This window comes from Sinocyclocheilus anshuiensis, unplaced genomic scaffold, assembly GCF_001515605.1.
Source record: "Sinocyclocheilus anshuiensis isolate Anshui unplaced genomic scaffold, SAMN03320099.WGS_v1.1 scaffold297, whole genome shotgun sequence".
Taxonomy (NCBI): Eukaryota; Metazoa; Chordata; class Actinopteri; order Cypriniformes; family Cyprinidae; genus Sinocyclocheilus; species Sinocyclocheilus anshuiensis.
Window position 1 is genome coordinate 868,285 of NW_015536479.1, and position 13,552 is coordinate 881,836.

The following is a 13,552-nucleotide window of genomic DNA, read 5'->3' on the forward strand; positions in this document are numbered from 1 at the left end:
ATAATTATATGGATAATAAACTTATTTAATATATATTGATATTTTAAATAATTTATGGCTGCATGTAGAGAGGAAATGCATGGATATATTTTTGTGTTTCTACATAATTGCGCTCTGAACGGGTCAGGTGTCGTTTCCGATGAAACAGTGAAACGAGAGGAATAATATCCGCATATTTTGCAGAATCATCATCGCGCTGTACTTTGTGGGATTGTAAAATTCCACTCCAGAGCCTCGCGCTTATTACCACACTGCAATACTAGTGTTTGACTGCAGAGGCTGCGCGTCGCCTTCAGTTGCGCGATAAGCCCCGCCCACTAACAGAGCTCTGACGCGTTCACGGGGAAGTGAATTGTGGGAAACGTAGTTCCACCAAATCGGCACTTTAAACGATGTGAACTTGTAGCAAACGCTCGTTACACTACATTTCCCATAACGGCGTCCATCTGAGTCCTTCAAATAGCTGGTTTAAAACGAAGTTGTTTTGCTCCATCCGCTGTAGAAGATCCGCAGACCAACGAGACGAACAGGTATCTGCTGCAGTGGACGTTTTTTAATCTTTTGTTTCATATGTAAAATAAGACGCACATTCGCTTTACGTAATGAATCTACATTGATTTGAGTTCATTTATAATGTAACGTTTTGTAGAAATAACTTGCAGCTAATGTATAATTATATGGATAATAAACTTCCCGCCCACTAACAGAGCTCTGACGCGTTCACGGGGAAGTGAATTGTGGGAAACGTAGTTCCACCAAATCGGCACTTTAAACGATGTGAACTTGTAGCAAACGCTCGTTACACTACATTTCCCATAACGGCGTCCATCTGAGTCCTTCAAATAGCTGGTTTAAAACGAAGTTGTTTTGCTCCATCCGCTGTAGAAGATCCGCAGACCAACCAGACGAACAGGTATCTGCTGCAGTGGACGTTTTTTAATCTTTTGTTTCATATGTAAAATAAGATTTATTGCAGTATAATTTGCATGCTACACATTTGTAATTCTGACACCATCATTTAAAAATGTTTTAAACGGTTTCTGATTTTAGCATCATTTGACATGTCATGGTAAATTATTACATTGACTTTTAAGAAGATTAAGCAAACAACCAAAACGCATCTTTCATGTGAATAAGCGCTAACGTTACTGCGAAGGACATCGTGTTTCTCGGTGTGTTATATCCTGATGTAACGCTAGGTGACATCTATTGTCTCCGTAACGTTACAAGTCTGATGATATGCTCTTGTTTAGACGGGATTGAAACGCATTTGTGCAGCTCGTATTATTTTTGATGCGTGATGCTTAATTATAGTCCAGATCTGGATACATATGTGCCACAGAATTAAGTGGGAAATTATTATCCCCCCCCCAAAAAAAGAAGCATCAATGGCATTATTACAATAAGAATGTGATTATATAAGATGTGCTCTTTGCCATAATAAAACACAGATCAGTTTGGGTAATGTTAATTATATATCTCCCCGTGGTTTGTTTAATCTAAAAAAGCCTGTAGATGTCCCTGAATGAAGCCCGTGTGGTTTGTTGTTTTCAATCTTCTTTTTGGGAACTGGTTGTTCTCTTCTGGTTAGAGGAGATGTGGGGCCTATCACACTCTAATAAACACGAGAAAGACTTAAAGCTTTAACCAGTGCTATCCAATGTCATCTAATGTAGATATCATTTGTGTTTTTATTGTGTCTTCCGAGATTGTAGCTATCAGTCAAAGTGTAATCGTGTATTCGCCAGATAAATGCCGCACTCTCGCTATACAGATCAATATATTAATGTGCATGTTCATTTACGACAGCATCATATCTGTCCGGTAATGCCAGAATACTGGCCGTGTGTCAAAAGCTAGTGAGCATAGTCAACATCAATAGTACATTATTAGTAGCAACATGTTTTGGTCAATGCAGGCGCGTGAATCACATGAACCATGAAAAGAACATGTTCGGGCATACCGCAGAAACGAAAGAAATAATAAACTGTATTTTGCCTACAGTTACTGAAGTAAGTAAATGAAAGACCACTGAGATGTTTTGCATTATTACATACAGCTGAGCACATTTTCCCCTCACTTTCATTACCGTAATGCAATAAAACCTCATTCTCATGACTAAAAGTAAGTATAAATATGTAAATAAATACTATAAGTCTTACTATAATATATGTATTTTCTCTAGTGCAGTAAAAATGGCTAAGAATGATAATTTTAGGAGAAAATTTAGAACAATAAATATGTATTGTAAGTATTTATACATAAGTATAGTATTTGTTGTATTGCCGTTCATCAATGCTTACGTAAATTAAATAAATTATATTATTTTAATGTATTTATTTACCTCAACACTGTAAAAATGGCTAATGGGAATTGCAAAATGTTTGGATGCATTACAGTCATGATAATTTGGGGTGAAAATTTGGTTAGTTGTCATGAAAATATTATATTTTTATGGTCCTTTTCATTTGATTTTTTAAAAATTCATCAAGAATGTACGTAGTCTGGCCAAATGATGGCCATAAATGCTATTTAGGTAGGCAGCTCACTAGGTTTTGAGACAACTGAAAGTGCCTACTAAAAATTGTTAAAATGTTTGTCCATGCAGTCCATATGTCCATTATTTGTCTACAACAATACCATCTTGTCAGACTTCAAAGGTAGGCTTAAATGGGATTTGCGCATATAATGTGCTCAACTAAATAAGAGTAACATTTACATTCATGTTAACCCGTCTCTTCTCTCATCAGTTCAGATTTGAAGACTTTGACAAGCTCAAGCTCAGAGAAGAAGCAACAAAGGCGCTCCTATGTTGGTAAAAGAAGATGAAAGGACATGATTTGGGAAAGGACTGTCTGGCATCTGGTTCTGCGTACAGGGCCGTACCGTCCAGAGAGACCCTCCCCGGACCTGAAGAGGACCATTACGAGCTGTCTAAATTGCAGGTTAGTCCATCATTATCGTGGCATGTCATTTCTTAGTGTTTTCAGATTTGTGATTAGACATCAAATGTTTGAGTTCTACTTCTTGTTGAGCATCCACTCATACTACAAAACACCATACAAATACTCAACTCTCAACTCTTAAACTCTTATAAATGGGAATCATTTCTTATGGCCCGTTCAAGCCAAGGATGGTAAAGATAAAGTTGTAATAATCGTTCTAATTCTGTGAGAATAGGCAAGTTCACACCACAGCTGAAGAAGAACAATATCATTGAAATCCCTTTCAGAACGTTTTTTTTCCAGATGATGAACAAGAAAAACATTGAGAGCCAATCAGAATCCATTTCTGATTGGCATTTAAAGCAGCAGACAACAAAACTGCACCGTGCTTATAATAAACAGAGCTTTATCATACATTGGTGTGGACGCTAATATAGTTATTGTTATAGTTATCATTATTGGTGTGAATGGGCCTTTTTTTATAAATCATTCTATTTACAAAAATGCTGCAACTGAATGGTTTTCATGACGTTTTTATTATTGCTTCATGAACCTCCGCATTATTTTTTTGTGGACGTGGACAAAACTCTGTACTACAATACTTTGACATTATTACATGTACTGCTCTTTGCCTTATTGAGAGGTATTAAAGGGATAGTTCTCCCAAAAATGAAAATTCTGTCATTAATTACTCATGTTGTTCCAAACCTGTAAGACCTTCGTTCATCTTCGGAACACAAATTAAGATATTTTTGATGAAATCTGAGAGCTCTCTGACCCTCTGTAGACAGCAATGATATTACCACGATCAACGCACAGAAACGTAGCAAGGACATCGGTAAAATAGTCCATGTGACGTCAGGGGTTCAACCGTAATTTTACGAAGCTACGAGAATACTTTTTGTGCGCAAAGTAAACAGTAATAACATAATTTATTCAGAGTTCTTCTCCCCGAGTTACCGTCTTCCGCCATTTTGGAGAGTACCTCAGAATGTAATTAACGCAATCAGCGTTGTTTATGTTCAGCATGCGCGCACTGTCTACTAACGTAAACAACGCTGATTACGTTCAGGGAAAGCGAGAGCATGCTGAACGTAAACAACACTCATTACGCTGATTATGTTCTGGGTACTCTCCAAAATGGCGGAAGACGGTAACTCGGGGAGAAAAACTGCTAAATGTTATTATTGTTTTCTTTGTGCACAAAAAGTATTCTCGTAGCTATCATTAATGCGATCATTAAAGAACTGAGATTGTTAGCTATAAATCCAAATAGTTAAATCCTTACAATTCCCATCCCAATATATTTTCCTCTCTCTCTCTCTCTCTCTCTCTCTATATATATATATATATACACTAAAGCCATTTTGAGTACGCCCCAAAATATACCGCATGCCCCATTGGGTGATGTTTTCCCAAAGTGTGTGCAGTTCGTGTGCTCGATGGAAAATGAAAATTCAGCCATCATTTAATCAATCCAAACCTGTATGACTATTTTTGTCTGATGTGCAACACCAAAGAAGATTAAGCCGTTTTCATCCATACAATGGAAGTCAGAGAGGTCCAAAACAACAGTGGACTACACTGACTTTCATTGTATAGGCAAAAAAAAAACTCTTGAGATAAGCATACAGGTCATACAGGTTTGGAACAACATGAAGGTGAGTAAATGATGACAGGATTTTAATTTCTGGGTGAACTAGTTCATTAACATTAAAATGCTGCAGCTGTTGTTTGTGTTCATAAAGGTAGTCGTGTCATTTGTATTGTCCGTCGCACTCCTGCCGTCAGCATTTTGTCGGCATGTTAAGAGAGGGTCCTGTGCTGCCCACAATTTTCTTTGTCTTTTTCCATCACACTACCTTTCTCTCTCTCTCTCTCTGTATCTCTCAGCCACTCAGTTCATCACTAGTGATGCCGTGTTTGCAGGCAGTGCTTGTGATTGGCTGCTCAGCTTGTATTTAGAAGCTGGATCTGTTTACATAATCTAGTCCCGCCTTATTTGGCACGACAGCCAATTGCGATCCTGGGTTCCGGTGATCCGTCCAGCAGCCTTGCCTTCTGATAGGCCGATGCCCCCCTCAGCGCTCAGGCAAGCTGTATGTTTGTGCAACGTGAGCGCGTTAGAGGGACATGGAGAGTGGTGAGGACGGGAAGGGAGGGGGACGTCCTGCACGTGCTGAGGAGCATTGCAAATCGCTTCACGACAGGCTTCTCTCATTCATCTAATCCAGCCAGACATGTCAGATTCTTCACAGTTTCTCTCTTTTTTTTTTTTGTAGCGCAAGGCTGACTTACCTCGAGGCGCTTTAACATGAGTGTTACGTAAATAATGTGATGCATTTCACTGTTGTGTAAGTAACGTACACAAAAGTGCTGTTACACAGTTTATTCTCTGTTCATTTCTCGAGTTTCTGTTTTCTGGAACCTGAGCTGTCGTTCTCAGTGTGTCTTTGGTTTCTAGATCGTTCTGTTTCCTGCATTCTGATCAGTCCCAGATAAGGCTTTTTTTTTCCAGCCTGTTTCCCATGAGAGCTTGTGACAGAGTTGCTAAAGCTGTGCTGATTCGTGGGGCAGCTGGCTGACAGAAGAAAATTAGCTTTGTGTATTTCTGGGCGTTTGAAATGTCCTCAGATCTTTTCTGTCTAAAAAGATATAGGGTGCTATGACTGCGGAATCCAGTCATGAAAATCTAATTTAGTGTTTAATGTGGAATGCCACAGAATTTTGCCAATTTTGAAGAAAAGTTGATAGAAATATATTACTGTTGTACAGTAGAATGTAATAATAATACAAAGAAAGTAATATTAATACAAGTTATTGAAACATAATTTTAAGAAATATCACACAATGTTAAATTTTTTGTCCGTGTTTGAATTTAAAAAGTAAACCTCTGTTGTGCAGGCAAAACCAAAAAGAACTGTTAAGTGAAAAGTTCACCCAAAAATGAAATTTTTGTCATAATTTACTCACCCTCATGTCGTTCCAAACCTGTATGAGTTTCTTTCTTATGTTGAACATAAAATAATATTTTGAAGAATGCTGGTAAACAAACAGTTGATGGTCTCCATTGACTTCTAGTATTTCTTTCCCTATGGAAGTCAATGGGGACCAGAAACTCTTCAAAATATCTTCTTTTGTGTTCAGCATAATCAAGAAACTTATACAGGTTTGGAATGACATGTTGGTGAGTAAATGATGACACAATTATTCTTTCACTTTTTCAAAAAAAAAATTTTTCAACATTTCTGGGTGAACTGTTCCTTTAAATTGTTCAATTTCATAAAAAAAAAAAAAAATTAAGTTGTTGAAGTTTTATGCATTCATTTGATTACCGCTGTTTTTGATAATACATTTGTATTTAATCTTAAAACAAAGAATGCAGAAAAATTAAAACACAACACATAATTTTCCCATCTTACGGGCGTACTTAATTCATCACAGATACATGCAAATGTATAAATGAATCTGATTCTGTGGACAGAATCCATTAAAATATGGAGTCCTACATTTTTATTCACACATGACTACCATGCTTTACTTTTAATTACTAAAGTTCTATCATAAAAAATGCTGGATTGACTGATGTTAAAAGTGTTGTTGTTATGCTTTCTGATGTTGGAATTATTCACGTATGTGTGTGTGGTATTGCTCACACACACAATCCCAATTTTCTTTTCTTTTTTTATTTTATAGACAAAAAACACTATCCCACATTCTGCCCACGCAATGTCCATCAAATAAATGTGCCAACTGAATGCTATGAAAACAACAAATTATTATACCTACCACCTGTTATAATAAAGAGATTTTAGAAATCTGTCAAAAATTGTTTAAATCTAAAAATGTTATTGTGTTAATATGTGGTAAGTAGTGCCGCTCCGTAGTAGAGTAGGCTACGTGTAATCGCGAATCTCGAAAGTGAAAGTAAAAAGCAAACGCGCATTCATAAGTGATTTCAATGTCCTGCATATTAATAACGGCTCCCTGATGCCCGCAATTTATATACAGGATAATTACCCAACGATATAATTGTGAGAGAAAGCATTGAAATATATATTTCTCGTATATCTCGTATTTATTCCCTTTAGGGGTGCCGTAGTACACGTCATTGCCTTTCCGAATACCGTATTCGGATTCGGGCACATCCCTAATTAACATCATAACAAAAATGGCCTCCTATGCCTTTATGTACTTTTTGACTGTAAATGGTATCTGAAAAAAAAACCACTATAAAGCGCTTGACTATTTTTTTTCTGCCTTTTTTTTTCATAGATAACAGCAATAATTATATTATAGTATTAGAAATAGCCTACTATTACTAAAGAGCTTACACAAATTGGATGACTAACCAATACAGAAAGCTAAAAAATGATTTTGGTAATCAACAATACTGTTAGTTTAGAGCAGCAGTGGCACAAACCTTACATAATTTGTTAAAAACCTTACATACATTTGTTTTAATAAATTTGTTAAGCACTGTATATAGTGAATATAGTTTAAGATTTTATCGATTAGTTGTTGCAGCTCTACTATCCTTTCATCTGTTGAGGGTGATTTCCGATGACAGTGCTGCTCAATGCATTTGTTGGCTCCGTCTTAGGTGTTGTTGAAAGTAGGGCTGTGACGGTGGCAGATTTTTACCACCACGGTGGTAATGGACCAGCTACCGCCGGTGGCGCGGTGTTGAGATATATATATAGATATATATTGGGGTTGGCCACCCCACTCACAACTGCTGCTTCTGTCACTTTATCTCTTGACAAGAAGTGCATTTATTAACGGGAGAGCCAGGTGCGAGTCAAGCGAGCGCGGAAACGGTACTGTGCTCGAAGCTCGTGCTCTTCAGTTGCACGCACAAAGGCGCCGGCGCGCTGTAGCCTGTATCCTTTCATATCAAAGTGCGAAATAAACCACGTGCATGCAATGCCGTGGTCAGTTAAGTCATGAAGTTACCAAAAAGGCGATTAAAGCTGCCTTAAAACTGTGCATGCATGTAATATATTTTATATGAGTCACATTTAAGAACATGTCTCTGAAATGGTTTTCAAAACTGTCCTGGAGCAGCCCAGCACTGTCTCACTCATCTAACACACCCCATTTAACTCGTCAGCTCGTGTTTATTTTAGCACTTCAGTCAGTGAATACACAGCCTGCAAAACACTAAAATAAATATCAAAGAAATAATACAGTTAAACAAGAAAGTTAAATGCACCCTGTCTACAGGACGTGAGCTGTGCGGCGCGACAAAATACTATAAAACTCATTATAATCAGTGATGCTACACTGGCTGCGACATGACATGACAAATCCCCGACAGTAAACTGCCTCGTTCTATTTATGAGGTACTGACACAGAGTTCAAATGTCCTGTGTAGACACTAGACAGACTCAACCTGTTGCGACGCGGCGGTGTCTCATCCTGTGTAGACACGGTTCACTGTTCCGCTACTGTTATTACTGTTATTACACTTGTATACAAAACTTCGTATTATGCTTGTTATAGAGTGCATGACGTCACGTGCACTACCGCCGGTGGCAGTAGACAACCGTGATGCGGTTGTCACGGCGACCGTCACAGCCCTAGTTGAAAGTAAAAATAACTTCCTTTTTTACAACCCTTTCAGTCTCTTGTCGCCATTGATGGCGGAACAATGAAAGTAATCACCATCACGAACACACACACACTGTTTTGTCTAAATACTATTATTAAATACTACTATTATTTATATAAAATATTATTTATTGAATAATCATATTTAATAAACAACAACAACAGCCATCATAAAAGTTGCTAGGCAATTCAGTCAAAAGTACAAAGCCAAAGACTGCCGATTAGATTTACCCAAAATGAATAATTTCTCATGTTTAATCACTGTAGAGACATCAGAGCCAGCGGCAAATTCCAGAAGATGTGGCTGAGGTGAGGCTGCTCTTGGCGGTTTCATGAGCGCTGAACGACCGCTGATGTCCTGAAGGGTCACATCTCTGAAAATGTTGAAGCAAATTTTCAAATAGACATTATCTTTATTAACAAACCGCATATTTGAAGTCCAAACAAGTACATTCTCACCTAAAAAAACTTTTAAAACTACAGTCCGTGACACAACAACAATAGTATTTATAAAATGGTTGTGGATTTGGGCATCTGCCATGACACTCGCTGTGAGAAATACTGCAAGCGAAGTGACACAAATGGTGAAACGTTTGGAGTTCTGTTATCACTAGAATAACGCACCACTGGAAAAGGCTCTCAGCCAATGAGATTCAAGGACCAGAAAGAACGTGTGTGTGTGTGTGTACACACACACACACACACAGAGTTCTTTCTGGTCCTTGAATCCAACAGAAAACACAGAAGTGACATTGCAATATTAGTCTGGCGACAAGAAAAAATGACTAGCCAATGGCAATTCTATTGCCAAGGTGTGCGTAGAGTGTTGTTTATGTAAATTAACTAATGTTAACAAATGGATGCTTATTGTAAATGTTACCACATTAAAAACCCGATCACCAATGGTGCAGAGAGGTGCCCTTTTGGAATTGCTCAGTTTATTTTTTTATTTTTTATGATAAGAGATAGTAGATGAGCAGTTGACTTGAGTGGAGTGGAGTTTGTTTGATTAGTATCACTAGCGGTGTTTGAAGATGCCCACCCTGCCTTTTAACTGAGAGGCTATAAAGTACATGCTGTTCCCTTTAGTGAGCTAATCCGGCTGGCTTTTCTGCCTCCCTGGGTTTTAAAACATGTTGGAGTCTGCCTTTGCTTACAGACACACATATACGCAGACACACACTCAGACTGCTCGCAGCACTTAGCCTGGATGTCAGCAGAATACGCCAGGGCAATGGCCCATATAATCAGCTGTTGTCTCAGCTGGCTGCGGGCAGCACAAACTTTATTGTTGTCTGGCCTGTTATAAAATACTTTCTTTGTTAGAGGGGTCTTTGGCACATGTCGCAGTGTGTAGCTGCACGTGGGGTAAAGTACATTTGTATTATTATATTATATATATTATATTATATTATATTTAATTATTATATTATTTGTATTATCATTTGTAAGTCGCTTTGGATAAAAGGGTCTGCTAAATGACTAAATGTAAAATGTAAGTACATTGGTCACACGTTAGTTTGGGGACCAATTCTTACTATTAACTAACTATTAACTACGAATTTTGCCTCAGTAAACTCCTAATTTGCTGAGTATTAATAGTTAGTAAGGTAGTTAAGTTTAGGTATTGGGTAGGATTAAAGGGCACCTATTATGCAAAACCCACTTTTACATGGTGTTTGGACATAAATGTGTGTTGGCAGTGGGTGAACACAACCACCCTACAATGATAAAAATCCACCCACTCCTCATTTTTTAATCCCCTTTAAACCAAATCAGTCTTACTAGTAGGGGTGTGCGATATATATCGTCTGCGATAATATCGTAATTGTTGTTTTAACGATGTGCGATTTGACATTATCGAGTATCTTGCAAAAACCATTCAAAACATCCTTACAGAGCGCACGCATACATTACGTGAAGTCAGCGTCGGCGCCACGGGGGGGGGGCTGAGGGGGCCCGGCCCGGCCACCTCGGCCACTGTGCCCCCTCACCTCTGGTGCCGTCTCCGTAGTGGGCGCCCTGATTTACCAGCACAATAACACACTCAGCAAAATATCTTCTAATTATCGTTATCGATAAAATCCCATAAAATATCGAAATATAATTTTTTGTCAATATCGCACACCCCTACTTACTAGGCAAGCTGTTTTGATTCTCTATACAATGTGACATCACATTGCATAGGGCCGGGCCACGGGGGTTGATTGACAGCCCTGCATTGCTATAGTTTCCGCCCTCAGCGGTTGTACGCTGTCCTCCATTATCTCAGCGCTGTTTTAATTTGAAAAATTTCGGCTTTTTCTTTTCCCTTTTTTTTTTCATGTTTTAAATCATTTCAAATATCAGTATTTAACGTTTTATGTTTAATATATCAAAACATTATTTATGCATTTGTAATTGCAGGTTAAATGCATTCATGTCTTGCATTAAACAAAATACATGTGTGTAAATACATCTAAATGCCACTTCAGATGCAGCTTCTGTGTTGATTTAATTTGCTTGGTAACAGCCCAAATGTCTTATTATTCTAATTCCCTGATTAAATGTAAGAATTTGACTCAAAAGATAATGGACACTTTTAGAAAAAATGGCTTTATAAAGGTAAAAATGCCCATAAAATGCAAAAATCAGTTTAAACTTATTGGAAAAGATTAATTTCTATCAGTATGAACTGACCACCACACAGAATATGAAGAATATTAAAAACATTAGGAGTCAGCTGTCTTCAGCAGTCCTTAAGATACCAGCACAATAACACACTCAGCAAAATATCTTCTAATTATCGTTATCGATAAAATCCCATAAAATATCGAAATATAATTTTTTGTCAATATCGCACACCCCTACTTACTAGGCAAGCTGTTTTGATTCTCTATACAATGTGACATCACATTGCATAGGGCCGGGCCACGGGGGTTGATTGACAGCCCTGCATTGCTATAGTTTCCGCCCTCCACGGTTGTAAGCTGCCCTCCATTTTCTCAACGCTCGAGCAGCTGTAACGTCAACAATGTCTCATAAGCAATCCAGGTGTTCTGTTTGGATGTAAGACTGAACATAAGAGTCTTCATTTTCTCCCAACATCTGAGCCACTGAGGACGCAGTGAATTACTTTCATTTTGGTAAAGGTAATGCGCCTCAAAATCTACCTAGATACGTTTATGTCTGCGCAGATCATTTCACTCCAGACTCCTTTGTGAATGTCATGTCGTTATAGTGCTTAGCATTTTAACCGTATTTATGTGTGTACGTTATTGAAGTATTTTAATTGATCAGCAGTCACTGGATGCAGCGCGGCGCGACATGACAAATCCCCGTCAGTAAACTGATGCCTCGTTCTATTTATGATGAATTGACACAAAGTTCAAATGATTTGCAAAGCTCACTTTGTCGCGTCCAGTGTAGACAGACTTTAGCTGTTATGGCGTGGCGTGACACGACAGCTGTTGCGTCCGGTGTCTAGACGTGGTGTCTGTGTGTGAGCAAAGAAAACAGCGCGTGTGTTCATAATTGAGCTTTATTTCGCGCCTTCTCGCGCTCTAATGGTTTAAAATCGCTTGAATGTTTAAACCGACAGGACAACACATGCAAATGATGAACCTTCATTGTATGATGGTTAAACTTTGCAATTACTCCAAGAATCACCTGAGTTTCGAACCCTGGTACCTGGTCCATACGGAATAACGATCAGTACACTAAACATCGCACATCCTGCAATGTGACTATCGCGAATGCGCACATCGTGATATCCCTGTAGCTCTCGTGGTGCTTTGATGTCATACAATGATAGGTCTGCATGTGCAGCGCTACTGTATTAGATGACGTCGTATACGTTTCAAGTCAGAACACTGGCACGAGAAAGCAAAACTGTGGCGGAGGCAGAGGATCAAACCTCTTCGGGAATTCTTTCTGCACCTTCACGTTTTGAATGCCAAGTGTGGAAACACTTTGGATTTTACACACTGCCGGGAAAACATGACTAAACATGACTAAACGGTATGCAAAGTAACAGCACTTTTTGATTTCAGAAAGTATTTTACTACTCATTTTGTTGAACATTTGACTATTATATTCATGTGCAAGTTCAGGGTTTTGGTACTTGAAAGTTTCATGGTTCAAGGTACTTTAAAATATACACTGTGTATGTGTATGCTCCTGAAATAAAAGTTCAGAAAGATGTGATGCATTGTTTTTGTTAATATGACTCATCATATACAGTTTCTTTAAGGGTATGATCAAGTATTTTCCATTGTCAAGTTTTTTTATAAGCAAGCAAAAATCATGATAAATTGTTATATCGAATCGCAATAGTTATATAATTGCAATACTCAATTATCGCAATATATATTGAATCGGCACACAAGTATTGGGATAGTATTGAATTGGCAGATTAGCATATCTGCTTTGGGCCAAGCAGAAAAACTTATCGGCCGTTGCCGATATCTGAAAAATGCCAAATATCGACCGATATATCGGCCTTGGTGATATATCGGTCGACCACTACTTTGAATAAACGTGCATTAGTAATATTTTGCTTGATGCGCCCTCTTGTGGCCTCAGGCTTTTCTTCACCCTAAATGAAATTATGCATTTTAAATTCGAATATAATTCTAATTTTGATAATATTTAAGTACAAAATTAGAATTTGTTTTTTCAGCCATTTGACAGCCCTAGTTTTCACCTTACTGCACATGCGTAAAACCTCAGAAAAGCTCACTGAGATATAGATCAGTGGTCACCAACCTTTTTAGGCCCAAGATCCCTGACCTCGGCCTTTATGAAAGACAAGATCTACCTATTGAAGAATTGATAGAAAAAGACATCCCAGATTGTACTTCAAATTTGAGGCCTTTTACTTAGTATTTTAATTAGTGATGCGCCGATCATAGCTGATTCAGAATTCAAATTGTCTTTTCTTTCTTTTTTTTTTTTTTAACTAGCAAATTGGATTCTGATACTGATACTGATTTTTAAGCAAATTTATTTATTGG

The 13,552-nt window shown here is 38.0% G+C and overlaps 1 protein-coding gene across 4 annotated transcripts in view; it reads left to right on the forward strand.

Moving 5' to 3' along the window:
• The first annotated feature begins 472 nt into the window (after window positions 1-472).
• LOC107671530 (multidrug resistance-associated protein 5-like) overlaps window positions 473-13,552 on the forward strand; it is a 44,326-nt gene continuing 31,246 nt past the window's right edge. For 2 of the 4 annotated variants that reach the window (XM_016464612.1, XM_016464482.1), the window contains exons 1-2: window positions 821-913; window positions 2,751-2,945. In XM_016464612.1, the coding sequence (XP_016320098.1) occupies window positions 2,826-2,945 (120 nt within the window). In that variant the 5' untranslated portion in view covers window positions 821-913; window positions 2,751-2,825. Of the gene's footprint in view, window positions 531-820; window positions 914-2,635; window positions 2,661-2,750; window positions 2,946-13,552 lie in introns of those variants that run through there. The other 2 variants (XM_016464541.1, XM_016464692.1) reach the window with 2 other exon arrangements.